Source organism: Orycteropus afer, unplaced genomic scaffold (assembly GCF_000298275.1).
Source record: "Orycteropus afer afer isolate SDZICR_OR568_19922 unplaced genomic scaffold, OryAfe1.0 scaffold00040, whole genome shotgun sequence".
NCBI classification, from domain to species: Eukaryota; Metazoa; Chordata; class Mammalia; order Tubulidentata; family Orycteropodidae; genus Orycteropus; species Orycteropus afer.
This window is the reverse complement of record NW_006921627.1, coordinates 6438850-6455445: the sequence shown is the minus strand read 5'-3', so window position 1 is coordinate 6455445 and position 16596 is coordinate 6438850. Positions and strand designations below refer to the sequence as shown.

The 16596-nt window shown below is 45.5% G+C and overlaps 1 protein-coding gene across 1 annotated transcript in view; it reads right to left on the bottom strand.

The window, feature by feature from the left end:
• Window positions 1–1808: 1808 nt before the first annotated feature.
• The window catches only part of TEAD4 (TEA domain transcription factor 4), an 83995-nt gene continuing 69207 nt past the window's right edge, over window positions 1809–16596 (bottom strand). Inside the window, exons 9-11 of the mRNA XM_042780449.1 lie at window positions 3972–4112; window positions 2011–2163; window positions 1809–1922 (exon numbers count right to left, since the gene is read on the bottom strand). Of these exons, the coding sequence (XP_042636383.1) occupies window positions 1809–1922; window positions 2011–2163; window positions 3972–4112 (408 nt within the window). The remainder of the gene's footprint in view (window positions 1923–2010; window positions 2164–3971; window positions 4113–16596) is intronic.

The window sequence follows — 16596 nt, the reverse complement described above, 5'->3', positions numbered from 1 at the left end:
CTCTGAGTGCTGGGACCCACCTGTAGGTTAGATCTTCATTACTAGAACCGTGGCTCTTATCAGGGAAGATGGAGTCCCTGGGTGGTACAGATCGTTAATGTACTCAGCTGTTAACCAAAAGGCTGGAGGTTCAAATCCACCCAGAGGTGCCTTGGAAGAAAGGCCTGGTGATCTGGACCCAAAATACCAGCCACCAAAAACCCTATGGAGCACAGTTCTACTCTGACACACATGGGGTCGCTGTGAGTTGGAATCTACTTGCCGACAACTGGTTATCAAGGAAAGTACCAAAGAGCCACTAGGTGGCAGTAAAAAGCAGGACTCACAGGTCTCTGATGAGCCTGTTTATTTACTGCCTCTTGCACCAGACATTTTATAGACATTATTCCCCCTTCCTCACTAAGGCCTTCTAAGGCAGGTGTTGTTGTCTTTCCACTTGACAGAGAGGAAAGGGCACAAAGACTCAGATAGGTTGAGAAATCTGTCCAAAGCCAGGTAGCCAGGAATTCTAGGACTGGAGCCAGGATGGCCAAAACCCAAAGCTCAGGAGAATTAAGTTAGGGGATGCCTTCACTTGGTTAACTCTGGGCCCAGAGTGGGTTCCACCCTCCTCCTCTTTCATCCTAGGAGAGTACAGAAACTACCCTTTGAGGAGGGAGTTAGACTGCCTAGGATTAGCTCCAAGGAGGTTACCACCCCAATAGGCACATTGTTGTTGTTGTTATGTGCCGTTGAGTCGGACCCGACTCATAGCGACCCCTCCTTGGGTTTCCAAGGCAGTATCACTAAGGAAGTAGATTGCCCCACCTTCCTTTCGAGGAGCGGCTGGTGGGTTTGAACTGCCAGCCTTCTGATTAGTAGTTAAGTGCCTTAGGCACTATGCTACCAGAGCTCCTACAGGTACATTAGCTGGGAGGGATTTTGAGGTTAGACTCATCATCAGAACTAAAGGGGTCGCAGAGACCACTGGCCCAGCCAGACCTCTGATTAATGTTCTTGGCCTTCATCACCAGCAAGGATGCTGCATGATACCACCCTGGTCTGGCTTCAGCACCATCATTCCTGCTCTCCTTGCTTTGGGCTCCTCTCATCAGGACCAATCTCCCAGCAAGCCAGCATGGCTACCATCGGAGAGGATGTTAGCTGTGGAATTCTTGCCCACTGGAAATGGATAAAAACTAATAGAGCTCTGTGTCCTTTTCTACCATTCACAACAACCTGTTACCTCAATACCTAAAACTCAACCCCCAGGTTGGCCCAGGCCTCCTGTGTTAGCTGTCCTGGGGGAGTGGCAGCAGAAGGGGTCAAGTATGTGATGCCTTCACGTTCAAGGAGATGTGTATGGGTGCACAGGCAGGATGAACAGAATGAAGAATCCATGTGCTGTTCTCAGGTCTCCCAGGGTGGCCAGGGTCTGGAGTAGCAGCAGCTGGGGGACCATCACATCTTGAGCTTCAGTGTTGGTGCCAATATTCCTGGCTGAGCCCACTGGAGCACTGGCTTCAGAACTGCCTGGGAGGCAGGGCATCACATCCAGCCTGCCTCCCTAAGGCCCCACCCTTCTATCCGACATGTTTCCCCAGTCCCTCCCAAGGCTCATATAGCCAGACCAGGTCTTCTGAAAATACACAGCATGTTGGGTTTATTTGGGGTGGGGCATTGCAGGTTCAGCAGTTTGTTCCTCGGCAGGAAGAGTCATGACCTCTCCTCTCAACTCTCTTGGCATTCCAGGAGGCTGTCCCTGCAGGTCCCCTCCCCTTGTCCCCATTTCCTGCACACACGTCTCTCCCTCCCTACCACCCAAGTCTCTATTCCTTCACCAGCCGGTAGATATGGTGCTGAGCCCCGTGCTCACTGGCTGACACCTCAAAGACATAGGCAATGCACAGCAAGGTCTCCTGCGTGTCTCTGTTGGTGACCACCTGTGGGTGAGAAAAAGATGAGAGTTTAAGTCCCATAAGGGGGTACTTGTCAACTCTCATCCTCTACCTACAGACCCTCTTCACATACCTGCAGGATGGTGAAATTCTCCAGCACACTATTCATCATGTACTTCTCAGGCAGGTGCTTCAGCTTGTGGATGAAGTTGATCATGTACTCACATAGCGGGGACCGGTGGATGCGGTAGGAGTAGTGGCCATTCTCATAGCGGGCATACTCTGTCTGCAGACCCAGGGGACAGCAGTGGCTTAGAATCTCTTTGACCACCTCCAGCCCAGGCCCAACTCCATGGGGAAACTATAGTAGTGGCTCTTGATCCTGACAGCACATTAAAATAACATGGGGGAAAGCACAGCACCAGAGAATCTTGTGGTGATCTAATTGTCTATGATGTTAATTACACAAATCTACATACCTACACACACATACACATACACACGTACATGTAAAACTGGTGAAATCTGAATAAGACAGGTAGATTGTATCAATGCCAGTTTCCTGGTTGTGACCTTGCACTATAGCTATATAAGATGTTACCACTGGGGGAAACTTGAGTGAAGGGTACATGAGATCTCACTGTATCATGTCTTACAACTGCATGTGAATCTACGATTACCTCAAAATTTTAAAAAAGTTTAACTGAAAATAAAATAAACTGGGAAAGTTTTTTTAAAAAACTGTTTTTGCCCAGAGACTTCGAGTTGACTGATGTGCCTGGGTTCAGGCATTGTTGTGTTTCAAAAGCTCCCCAGGTGATTCTAAGATGCAGTCAGGGTTGAGAACCACTGGGATGGAGGAAGGTTTCCTCCCTGGTACTAGCCCAGCATCCGGTTGTATTTGACATGAGGTGGTTAATGCACTCGGCTGCTAACCAAAAGTTTGGTGGTTCAAGTTCACCCAGAGGAGCCTTGGAAGAAAGGCCTGATGATCTACTTCTAAAAAAATCAGCCATTGACAACCCTATGGAGCACAGTTCTACTCTGACACACATGGGGTTGCTATGAGTCTGAGTCAACTTGACAGAAACTAATATTGGTGGATTATAAAAAACTGACAGATGATTAAAGTAAGACTTCATTAATTCATTCAAATTTGGGGAAAGGCAGGGATAGGGAAGAAGACCCTGAAATAGTAAAAAGGTTTGATTTAACAAATCTACAGGAATGCAAAAGATCACAGATTCTCAGAGTGTGGAGGTGTTTTTGGTTGAAGGCCTTCTGGTCTCATCTTCTTATCACTCCTATTACACAGTGGAGCCAGTAAAACAGAACTGCAGGAAGGAGTCTCCATCAATAAACAACAAGGATAACCTGTTACCTGTTTAGGGCTAAATGAAGAATTTTATCTGCTCCACTCCTTGATCCCCAAACATTAGCCAGAAGCAGGGGAGCTAGGATTCAAATCCCAGCCCTCTGAACTAACCTTGCACTGTCTTTGGCCAGGGAGGATTAGGAGCAGGTTTTCTGTAACTGTTATTACTACAAGATCTCCAGGGTACCCATAAATGAAAAATCAGGGACATGAACACTCTTTAGCATTCGTAGAACAGAAAGTAAGCTGGAGTTTGAAAGAGCAGGGGACAAAGACCCAGGAGCTCTAGCTAGCCCTGCTTCTGCCATTGGCTAATCACGTGACCTGGGGAAGGCTATCCTCTCTCTTGGTCTCCACTGTGAAATGAAAGGGCTGGATAGTCCCTTGAGGCCCCTGCTTGTGCCGCATCTCTGCTCTGGAAGAGGACTAGGGATGCCTGTAAGGAGGTGCTTAGCAGAGGTACTCTTGGCCTGGGACGTTTAATAGCTCTGGCAGACTGGGCAAGGTGGTGGACTAAGGGGACCCGAGTGAAGCACACAGCACTAACAGGAGAGAGGAGCAACAAGGAGGTTGATGGATGGTCCGGCAACTGGAGGCCACTCTTCCTGAAAGCAGATGGAAGCCACAGCAAGGTCACCTCTGAGCAGGCCTATCCTCACAGGAGCTCTAGCAAAGAACATCACAAGCCCCCACCCCTCACCTACCAGGTGGCCACCTACCTCAACTTTCTCCACCACCTGCTTGCCAAAAGAGCAGACTTTGGTGGAGCAGGTGATGATCATGTTCTCGGGACTCTCGTATTGGCTGGAGACCCCATAGAAGGAGCTGCCTTCATCCTCGATGTTGGTGTTGAGGTCTGCCTGGAGGGAGACACGAAAAGTGGAAGTGGTCAGATACATCAACAGAGGCCCCATGGGAGGGATGGAGTCAAGCAGGCCTCTGGGTCCTAGTCCACAGTCTTGGGCTAGGAAGAAACCAGGAGGGCCTAAAAAGAACTTGGAAAGCTTCTACTTCTCCCACACATCAAGGCCTGATAGACTGGTTGTGTTGCCCAATCAGTGGAAAAAGAAAACATTAAGACCTGCATTAGTTTCAAGCCACCGTTGCCCACTCAGATGCCAAGACACCTGTTATCTTTAGTGCTTCAAGTTTTATAATTTAAGACTTTGTTCTTTTATTTATTTATTTAGGTTTTTGTTTAATTTGTTAAACTGTGATTGGAGTGAAAGGTTACAGAGCAAGCTGTTTTTCCATTCAACTGTTCATACATGTTTTATTTTGTGACACTGATTGCAATCCCCACAATGTAACAGCCCTCTTCCCACTTCCTCCTTGTGGTTACCATTTCCATTTGCCCTTCACTCCCATCCATTCCTGCCTGCTGAGGACTTTGTTCCTTTAAACGGCAAGTATTTGAACCTGTATCAGTCATTTATTTCTACTTTACTATGAATGAATTCATCAGAACCTTTCCAGTCAATTTTGATAGTGAAAAAGCATGAAAACATAAAGCCACCAAGGCAGGCAGACAGAGGGGAAAGAAAGGGAGGCTGGGGACTCTGGTATTATCCAGACTCCTCTCTCATCCTCTGGTCCAACTGGTTACCACAGATCCTGCCAATTTAGAAACGTTTCTGGGGACTGGCTGCTCATCCCATCTCTATGACATTGCTGAGTCCAGATATCCTTGATCTTTTTACCTCTCTAACAGCCTCTAGACCAAACTCTCCAACATGAGTCTTGTCTCCCTTTGGTTCATTCTCTAACAGCTCTGAGAGTTCTTATCACAAAAGTCTGATTGCATCACTCTGTGCCCTCTCATTGAGTCCCTTTGCCACACAGTAACACTTCTGGTCCCTGGCCTAGCTTATGAGGCCCTTCACTGGCCCACCCACTAGTCTTCTGTCTGAGCTTCTCACCACACCCTAAATATGCCTCTGTTCCTTCTAATGCTGAAAGCAGAGCTAGAGGGCAGCATGCTGGATGCTGAGTTGATCTGAATCTTACACTCAGTACTTTTCTCTTAGAAAAGGTAGAATAATACTCTGTGGTGATTTCATACATTCCCTGTGAGAAGGATAAGGCAGGAACCACTGTCTAAATTCTACCAGTGAGGCTCTCTAACTAGGCCTTGCTCAAGATCACAAGGCTGATAAGTGACCAATCCTAGGTCTTTAAGCTTCAACTCCAATGTTGATCTCAATCCAGCAGAGTGCCTACCGAGGAGAGGGAGAAAGATGCTGAAGGTGACAAGCAGGTGCCTTGGTGACTCTTGGATAGGAGTTGTACTTTTGAAGCCTGTTCTGGTTACCTAGTGCCGCTCTGACAAGAAATATACCACAAATGGGATGCTTAAACAAACAGGAGTTTATCCTTACAATTTGGAGGCTTTAAGTCCAAGTTCAAAGTGCCAAGCCCTAGGGGCTGGGTGAAAGACCCTCAGCCTTGGGCTTCAGCTCTGCCTCTGGCTCCCAGCCCACTGAAGCTAGAGATTTATCTTCACTCAGACAGCTGCTGGTTGCTGAGGCTGCCAAGCCCAAGGTTGACAAGTAAAAAGGCACAGTCCCGATGTTACCAAACCACACGGCAGGCCATTAATTTGAGTCTATTGTAAGTCCCCAGGTCGGCAGAGCATGGCAGGCTGCTGAACAATGACACACAGCTCCATGCAGGGTCCAAGCGTGCCATAGAAACCATTCCCCAAGGCTTCTGCTTATATACACGAAGCAGACCACATTTCCTAAGGCAGCTACTTGGCTACTCACAGTAGATTCCACCATGGAGTTGATTACCAGTCTCATCCAGCTGGGGAATACTGTATCTAGCTGCCCAGCCACTCAACCAGGCCCAGCCAAGTTGACACACAAACTGAACTACCACAAAGCCTTAGGATCTCCACCCCTAGGACTAAGGCCCCACATACAATTACCCCATCTGAGTCAGAGATGCTAACAGAGCAACTTAAGACTCAGTGGAAATGCACAGACATACTACAAAAGGCTTATTCTTCGGGCTAAGCCTCTCCTCCCACCCACACAACTAGTCCCCAAATCACTGCCAAGCTGAACCAGCATTGTTATTGTTAGTTGCCATCAAGTCAGTTCTGACTCATGGAGAACGTATGTGTGCAGATCACCAGGCCTGTCTTCTCAGGCTCCTCTGAGTGGGTTTGAACCACCAACCTTTCGGTTAGTTGTTAACTAGTTAAACTTTTGTGCCACCCAGAGACCAGAGGGCAGCCCTATAAATACAGTGGGAACTCAGACTTACTAAATATATTCTGACACCAAGGACTCTTCTGCACAAAGATAAGGGGATTCCAGAAGCCCAGGAAGGTTTTGGCACTATTCTGTGTCAGGCACCAGGCAGTTCTGTTATTGGTCATTAGGGAAGCTTAGTCATTTTTCCAGGAGAGAGCAAAACGTTCTCCATACTGGCAGGGGGATGTTCATTGTTTTACAGCAAAATAGAATATTATGTAGCCATAAAAATGTTGAGAAGGACTTTTATTTTCTATTGTGGAATGATTATAATATACTATATTTGAAAAAAGCAGGGTATAGAACAGAATAAAAGTACACTACTTTTATGATGAAGAATTAAAAAAGCAGTTTCCGTGTTGAAACAGAATGGCACATTCTAATATGCTCTGGATTGGCTTTAATGAGGCCATTAAGAAGGAAAGTAAAAAAAAAAAGGGGGGGGGGGAGCCTGGGAATTAACCAAGCTTGTGACTAGCCCAGGGGTGGCTGGATGGTACAAACAGTTAAGGTTTAACTGTTAAGGCTGCTAATTTGTTAAGTTGGAAATTTTTCTCCACCCAGAGGCACCTCAGAAAAAGAGCCTACTGATCTACTTCCAAAAACAATCAGCCATTGAAAACCGTATGGAACACAGTTCTGTTCTGACACATGTGGGGTTGCCGTGAGTTGAAGCTGACTCGAGGGCAAGTAGCATGGGTTTTTGGTGACTGGCCCAAGGTCTTCCTGTTAAATACAAGGTAAACTGGGACCAGATCCTGGGCTTTCTTTACCAAATCACGTGCTTCTCCTCGGAGACCATGTTTGTCAGAAAGACTGTTCCCTAAAAAGGGGCTGGGGGACAGTTTATGTGCTCAGGATATGCTGCAGCTAAAAGCACAGGGCAGAGAGCTGGATCTTACCCAAAAAAAAGGCTGGCAGAAAGCCCTGCTCCCTGGGAAGGCCAGCCCCTGAACAGGAGGCATCAAGAGGTGAGAGGCCAGGGCATAAAATGGTGATGACTCTTGGGCTTTATCCACTCAGGATTTCATGATTTAAAGCTCCATCATTTGCACGTGTCTCACTATGCACCTTTAAGTCAACTCTTTCTTATTCCCTTAACTCTATTCTAAGAGATACAGGCATGAAGTCGAGGATTACACTTTTTCTAATATATATGAAAACAATGACATAACTATTAAAGAAAAAAATGTTTATTCATGTAGCACCTAAAAGAAAGTCATGCTCCAGGCTTCGGAAGAACTGGTGCAAACACCTCCCTGGCCTTCCCCAATGACATAGGTGGTGGGTGCTTCCCCTGTCCCCAGACCCCCATGACCCGTCATCACTCTGTGCTGTGATTATCTGTTCAGACGTCCTTGCCCCCTTCCAGTATGCTTCTTGGAGGTAAGAACTATGCTGTGTTCATCCTGTATCCCCAGGGTTTTGGCAATGCCCAGTACAGGGTAGGTCTTCAATACAGTTTCCATGTTGCTGTTCAATCTCTCATCTCTGGGTGGTGCTGGGTGAGACAAGAGAGGCCTCTTGGTCACAAAGAGGTAGAGGCAGAAAAGAGGAGAAATCTACAATCTCCCACTTACTCTGGGAGTGCTGGGTACCTCAACTCTATTTCATCTCAAATACACTCTCAGTTATTATCATCACTTCCCACTCACTCAGCCCTTCTAGTCACTCAGTCACACACTTATCCAGTCCCAGCCCAACGCTGCTAGAGGCAGGGAGAGTTCAAGGAGGTTGAGGCACTTTCTCTGCTCTCAAGGAATTTATAATTGTGGGGATCAATTGGCATAAATGAGCTGGTGGTCTAGGAGAGCGAAAGATTCCACAAGTGAGGGTCCAAAGTCGAGCCCAGAACCTGCCTGGTAGTTACACTGAAGACCCAGGAGATACCAGCCAGTGACATAAACACCCCAGAACATCGCATCTTGTCTTCAAGCCCAATTCTTGACAACCCCACACCCTGTCCTGCAGCTAAACTTCAGGCATTTCTTGTCCCCCTTATATTTCCCTGTCTTTAAGTACCCTCCCCCAAAACAAGCTTTGCTTCTCTCCTTTCTTAGCCTAAGAGGCAAGCTGTCCCTTCTATTACCCTAAGAGGTCCCCCCACCTGCCCTCCTGCCCTCTGAATGCCCCCATGCTCCCCTCCCTCTACACTATTCATAGCTGTGCGTGCGGGTGGGCAGCTCACAGGCTGTGCCTGGAACAGGTGTGGGAGATCGGGTGACTGACAGATGAGCTGAGACAGCCGCAGACGAGTGTGGGGGCCTGGAGGGGCTCAGATTCATTGTCATGTGCTGGTATGTGCCTAGAAGAAATGTCAGGACCTAGAAGGGAATAGCAGGCTGGAAGGAAGGTCTGGGGGCACTCTTCTCCTGCCATTGCTCCAGCCCAGGCTCCACCCAGCATTCCCAACATGCTGACTGATGTTAATGGCCTTCAGCGTCCAAGAGTCTTCCTCTCCCTCTAATGTTCTCAGGATATGCTGGGCAAGGAGCAAGGGGCTTTGGCCTCTCAGACCCCCACTGCAGACACTCAGTACTCATCACATGGAGTACAGCATCAACAAACTCAATCACTCCTGTAGACAGATGCCATTCCCAGCTGGACATGGTGTGTTCTGAGAGCCATGAGGTTCTGACGTACTGCCACAATCACATCAATTGAAGTGATGACTTTCAGTGGGACATCACAACCCTTCTCCCACTCTAAGAAGGTTCTGATCAACCCTCCAGCACACAGTGTCTAGGCCTAGAAGCAGGCAGGCAGGAAGAGAAAGGCAGGTTTGGGGAGAGGTGGCACTGTTTCCTTACCCAGCAGTTTTCCTTCCTAACTTTGTGTGGCCACTTCATAGGAGCTGATGGCAGGGAAGGAGTGACCAGACCAGGGAGCAGGCAGAGAGCTTTTAGAAGCTAGGGGGTAGGGGTTGGGCCAATGCTGCCTGGGAGGGACCCTATGACTGACTTGAACCTCCTCATGTGCAAACGTGAACATCTATTTTCACCACCTCACTGGTTTGCATTTCTAGTGCCTCTGCCCCTCCCTGCCCATAAGGAGATGATGGCCAAGGGGCCCTGGTCCCTGATATTCTCCCAGCTCTGATTTCACCCACGGTCACTCTGCCCAGGCCTCTGGCATCTTCTAAGGGCAGAGGCAGAGCCTCCTTTCACTGCCAGTTTAACACACACACACACCAGGGTCCTAGAGACACAACCTTGTGCAGGCCCTCAGAGCAAACTGCTTGTTATGTGCTCTGGCTCATGGCTCTTAGGCAGTAAAACCTTGTTCTCCCAGGCCACACAGTGAGGGCTTCACCTGTAGCCCAACACTGCCCCCTGTATCATGGTATTGGCCCAGGAACCTGAGATCCACTCTGGATTCTTCCCCTACAATACAAGCTCCTGAACACAGGGCCCCTTGCTGGGTCCACACGCACAGGCCTGGCATGCACAGCACACAGCCGGAACACAAAGTCCAGTGGGCCACATGCAGGCCGCATGCCACTGGCCTAATCCTCCTCAGCATGGATGGTTACTACCTTCCCTTCTACCTCCACCAATCCACCTCCAAATGCTCCAAAGAGTCAGAGGAAGGGGACACAGCCATGAGCAAGGAGGGAGAAGGACAAATAATTCTTCCTATTGCCAACCTTAATCTCCAGGCAGGGCGACTCTCCTCATTTTCTAGAAGAGAAGTCTGAGGTCTAGAACACCCAAGAAGCCCAACTACCTAAATGGACTCCACAGTCAGAATCCAGTCCAATCTCTCCAGGCTAACACTGTCAACTATTCATCAGGAGACCGGAGGGCCTTTTTCAGATAGTCCAGAAGACTTTTCCAACAGGAGCAGTGCACCAGCACCCTGTGCAGAGGGTGCCCAACGTACTTTGTGAGGTAAAATGATTTAGTATAATGGTTCTGACCATAGTCTGGGGCCTGGGTCTGAATTCTATGGTTCAACTGGTTCAACTACTATGAACTGGGTGGCCTATAGCCAACTATTTAATCTCTCTGTGCCTTAGTTTCCCCTCTTCAGAATGAGGCTTTCAATTGTTTATAATGTGTGTATAACAGGAATGATCACAGGAAAAAAATCTCATCCTTAGTGGGCATCTCAAAGCTAGGCCTGCCTCAGTTTTCCCCATTTGTGAGATAGGAGGTTAGGATAGTCCTTGTCTGGAAGAGACCATTATCTCAGCTAAAAGAAGGCAGGAACCAACGAAAAGTGGTGCGAATATGCCAAATACCCCCTCCCAGGGCAAAAAACCCAAACCCAATCCATTGCTATAGAGCTGATTTCAACTCATGTTGACTCAATGTGTTATAGAGTAGAACTGATATATAGCATTTTCTTGGCTGTAATCTCTATGGAAGCAGATTGCCAGGTCTTTCCTCTCCAGCATCACTTTAGATCACCAGTGCAGCCCAAACTGCAGCCCAAACTGCTTCTGCCACTCAGGGAGGCACCTCCTGTTACAACCAATGAGATCTCCCTTTGATCCAAAATAGTGCCCTCAGGGTGTCTGAGTCAGTGCTGGAAAAGTCATAAATCACTTCTCCAAAGCTTCTTCCTCCCAGGGCTGCTTAAGCCTGAATAAGTTAGGCTTCTGTGTGTTGTTGGGGAGAGGGGAAGGGTGCTGAAGAGAAAGTGTGAGCTTCCCCACAGTGCCCCACTAAAGGAGAGGCCATGAGCCTCTGCAGACACCGCAGGAACAGAGTTGCTCTTACTGCCTACACAGTGACCATGGCAATTCGTTGCCCACAGCAAAGCCTCTTGCTTCCAATTCCCATGTCCAGGGCTAGAAGGAAGAGTGGAGAGGGGAAAAAAGGAAGTGAGAAGTTTAAGGCCTTTCTGGAAAAAAAAGTAGAATGGCCTCTTGCTTCGCACACCACATCCCAAAGCAAACTTTTTTTGCTGATGTCCTAAAGAGGTTGAGGTCTCTTGCATGGCCTACATTATAGCAGTCTCCTAGTTGCTTCCAGTTGATGCCTTAGCCAGTCTGGATGGCTGATTTATCCAACTAAGCCCAACTCTGGCCATGTCACATTCTGTTTAAAAACCTTTAATGACTCCTCATTACCTAAAGAGTTGTTGTTGTTATGTCCCATTGAGTCATCTCTGACTCACAGCAACCCCTCCTTGGGTTTCCAAGGCAGTATCACTATGGAAGTAGATTACCCAACTTCCTAGAAGTGGCTGGTGGGTTTGAACCACCAGCCTTCTGGTTAGTGGTCAAGTGTCTTAGGTCACTACACCACCAGAGCTCCCTACCTAAAGAGAGGGATGGCAAATATATAGTGAATGTGCCACTATTCTCCTTATGCTGCAACTGTGGCAGACATTACCAAGCAATCTGGTACTCTTCCCCTCTGAATCCTTCTCAATCTAGCACTCCAAACAATGACTACCAATCCACTGGTGCTGACACTCAAGTTAACATCCATTTTCCTAGATGTCTGGTTAAACAAGAGACTGACCACACGGGTTTATTTTTCCCCTTCCAGAGACCCAACTAGAATGACAGCAAAGAACTTTTTAAAATATTTTGTCCTGCAAAGACAAAGAGAACAAAGAAGAGACAAAACTAACAAAAGAGTTCAACAGTGAGAATGGCTATACAACTTGAGGAATGTAATCAATGTCACTGAATCGTACATGCAGAAAATGTTAAATTGGTGCTAAGTTTTGCTGTGTATAATCTCAACAATAAAAAAAATAAGATATTTAAAACAAATAAACATACCAAAAAAAAAAAACAAAACAAACCCCAAAGACTACAACAATTTTAGGAGACAGAAGGCTGAGGTTGACCAGGATTGGAACAGATTCTGTGAGGTAAAGAAAGAGAAGGAGCTACAAACTAGAAGTACCCTCAGAGGATGGTAAGAAGTGAGCTGATCGACTCTTTAAAGACGCTCTGAGTGGCACAGGGATGGAGATCCCAGTGCATGGAGTTGGGGAAGCACAGGGTGTAACACAAGGAACTGACTCAAAATATACACATGGGGTATTCAGGGCCTCCAGTCCCCTGTCCCCCACCCATAAGAGATCAAAGGATAACTATCTTCAGAAATTAAATGTGAAGGGCTCAGGTCTCAGGGACACCGGGCATATCAGAAAGAGGGGAAAGAGATAAGGTTATAAATTGAGTGAGAACTTGCATAAGAAATGGTTGACTCCCCTAGCCCTGCCCTAAGTACATTCCTCTTCTAGGAGGAAAATTAAAGGAGTCTTTTCTCTGGAAAAACTGAACCATTCCAGGAAAAATAAAATCCAGTAAACATACTGACATTTAATGGTTTTTCCAATGAAAGAGCTGGCTCCCAACCTCAATCACCTTAACATGATGCCAAGGAAGTGACAAATCCTGTTTGTGCCCACAGAGCTCCCAGTCATTCTTCAATATGGACAGATGACACAAAAAACAAAAGAAAAAAAAGAGATAAACTGGACATTATCAAAATGAAAATCTCTGGTGCTTCAAAAGACACTAGTAACCATGAGAAAAGAAAACCCACAGAAAGGGAGAAAATATTTACAGATCATTTATCTGATAAGGGACTTGTATCTATATCATTATACAAAAGAAAAAAACTCTTACAACTGCGTTAAAAATAAATAAATAAATAAACGAACAAAGGATTTGAAGAGGCATTTCTCCAAAGAAGATAAACAAATAGCCAATAAACACATGAAAATACGCTCAACATCATCAGGTAAATGAAAATCAAAGTCATCATGAGATACCACTTCACACCCACTGTCGTTGTCATTGTCGTTGTTATGTGCCGTTGAGTCGGACCCAACTCATAGCGATCCTTCTTTGTGTTTCCAAGGCAGTATCACCATGGAAGTAGATTGCCCAACCTTCCTTCCGAGGAGTGGCTGGTGGGTTTGAACCACCAGCCCTCTGGTTAGCAGTCAAATGCCTTAGGCACTATGCTACCAGAGCTCCCTAGGATGGCTATAATCAAAAAGACAGATAATAAACAAGTGTTGAGAAGGATGTGGAGAAATTGGAACCCTCCTACACTGCTGGTGGGAATATAAAATGATACAGTCATTTTGAAAGACAGTTTGGCAGGTCCTCAAAAAGTTAAAACACAAAAATTAAAAAAAAAAAAAAAAAAAGTTTGAACACGAGTTTCAACCCTGTGACCTAGAAATTTCTCAACTAAGTATATATCCAAGAGAAATGAAAACATATATTCACATAAATCTTGCATATGAATATTCATTGTAGCATTATTCATAGCAGTCTAAAAGTAAAAACTCAAATATCTATTAACAGCTAAATGAATAAACAAATTATGGTATATACATACAGTGGAATATTACTCAGTCATAAAGAACAATGAAGGTCCCTAGGTGGCACAAATAGCTTGTGCTGATCTATTAACCTAAAGGTTGGTGGTTTGAACCCATCCAATGGTACCATGGAAGAAAAGACTGCTTTCAGTGATCTGCTTCCATTAGGATTATATTTAAGAAAACCCTATGGAGCAGTTCTACTCTTTAACACATGGGGTCACCATAAGTTGGAATCAACTTGATAGCAAGTAACAACAAAGAAAAATGAAATTCTGATGCGTGTGCTACAACTTGGATGACTCTTGAAAACATGGTGAGTGAAGTAAGTAAGATAAAAAAGGACATATATGTGATCTCATTTATATAAAATATCTAGAAGAGGCAAGTGCATACCGAAAAGAAACAAAATCCACTGCCATCGAATTGACTCCAACTCACAGTGACCCTGCTGGACAGAGGAGAACTGCCCCATAGGGTTTCCAAGGCTACAAATGTTTATAGAAGCAGACTGCCTCATCTTTGTCCTGCAGAGTGGCTGGTGGGTTAGAAACACTGATCTTTTGGTTAGCAGCCTAATGCCTTAACCACTGTGCCAGCAGAGCTCCTTAGGCAAGTACATAGAGACCAAAATTTATTAGTGGTTAACAAAGGTGAATAGGAAAGGGAAATGGAGAGTTATTGCTTACAGGGTACTGAATTTCTGTTAACCAAAACCAAAACCAAACTCACTGCCATCGAGTCGGTTCTGACTCATAGCGACACATCCTTGGGTTTCCGAGGCAGTATTTCTACAGAAGTACATTGCCCAGTCTTCCTTCCAAGGAGTGGCTGGTGGGTTTGAACCGCCCTTTCTGGTTAGCAGTCATATGCCTTAGGCACTATGCCACCAGAGCTCCTGGATTCTTGTTCAGAGGGTGCTAAAAGTATTTGGAAATGTACAGTGGGGATGGTTGTAAAACACAGTGAACCTAATGAGACGGAATTATACATACTAGAGTGATTGAAATATATATATTCCACCACAATAAAATTTTACAAAGATTGAATTAATGATTCATGCTACAACATGGGTGAGCCTTAAAAACAGAGAGAACAAAGTTATAAAAGAAATAAAACAAGTAAATTTCCTGTAATGGAAAGACACTGACCTCCTCATTAAAAGTGCCTGGTGAATGCCAGGCTAAAATATGCGAAGTAAAAAAATATATACCCCAAAGCTGATCAATGTGAAATTTAAGGTAAGAGGCACAGAAGAATGTTAAAACTTCGGGGGAGGGGGGGAGTGTTAAAAAAAAAGCAATGTAACAAAGGATCAAGAATTAGAATGGAGAGTTCCAGTAAGATGGCGGAATAGGCAGAAAGACTGCACAGACCCTCTTCAACAAAGAAAAGGGGAACCAGTTAACACAGATACTGAAGATAATCCTGGACCCCTGAGCTTTGAAGGGAAGGATATAGAAGTGGACTAAACCCCAACTAGCAGAAGAATTTGCATGAAAATACCAAGAAAGGATACATATGGAGCTGTGGTCTAGCAGCGATCCTGATGGCACAAACACCTTGGATATTGCCGAGTGGTAGCAGGACCTAAGAATTAACCTAAAAATCAGCCCTGGTAGCCAGGGACTGCATGGAGGACTGCTCTGGTGGCTGGGGAATACAAGGGGAAGCAGAGAAGAGGAAGGTGAGCTGAGCTGTGGACTTTTGCCTGTCTGGAGGATGCAGCCATTTTGAATAATTACAAGCGGATTGACCTTTTTGGATATTTAAAGCGACAGCATTCTCCCAGGTTCCAGGGACTTAAGAACAGGCTCTGCTTGCTGGGAACCACAAAGACATCGCGGATGCATGGACTACAACAAAGCTTCACTTACTGAGTGAGAGTCACCACCTCCGTCTTCACCAACAGGCCTTGATAAACAACCAGCAAGAAGAGCCTGACTCACCCTTAGCTGCTCTTCACAAACAATTAACAGAGATATAAATACAACAACGTCACAATGTCTTGGAGACACCAGACCATTTACAGTCTGAACAAAGAAGCAAGATAAAGTGATAGAAACAAGGGAGCAGGATACAGACCCAGAACACATCTCTGAGGAAGAAACAGCACTGGAACTCCAAAGAATTATAATTAGGTATCTTCATAGCACTGAGAGACAGATCAAGGAAAACATAGACAAATCCCTAAAAGAATTTTGGAAGAAAATACAAGAACGAAACGACAAAATAAATGAAAAACTAGAAATGATTCAAAATCTACAGATAGAAATGCAGAAGATTAATACTAAATTGTCAGAAATAGATAACACATTGAAAGGGCAAAGGAGTAGAATCAATGCAATGGAAGACAAAATTAATGAGATTGAAGACAAATACCTGGATACTTCTTTGGAAAGGGATCAATCAGAAAAAAGATCAAAACAAAATAAAGAAAGCCTAAGGATCATGTGGGATACCATCAAAAGGAATAACTTAATAATCACTGGAATTCCAGAACAGGAAGAGAAAAATAAAACCGCTGGGAAAATTGTCCAAGATCTGTTGGAGGAGAACTTCCCTGATATGATAAAAGATGAGACTATATCCATTGAGGAAGTCCAATGAACACCAAACAAGATAGACCCCAAAAGAAAATCACCAAGTGTATCATCATCAAACTCATCAAAACCAAAGACAAAGAAAGAATCCTGAAAGCAGCACAGGAAAAACAAAAAGTTACCTACAAAGGACAACCAGTAAGAATAAGCTCTGATTTCTCAGCAGAAACCATGCA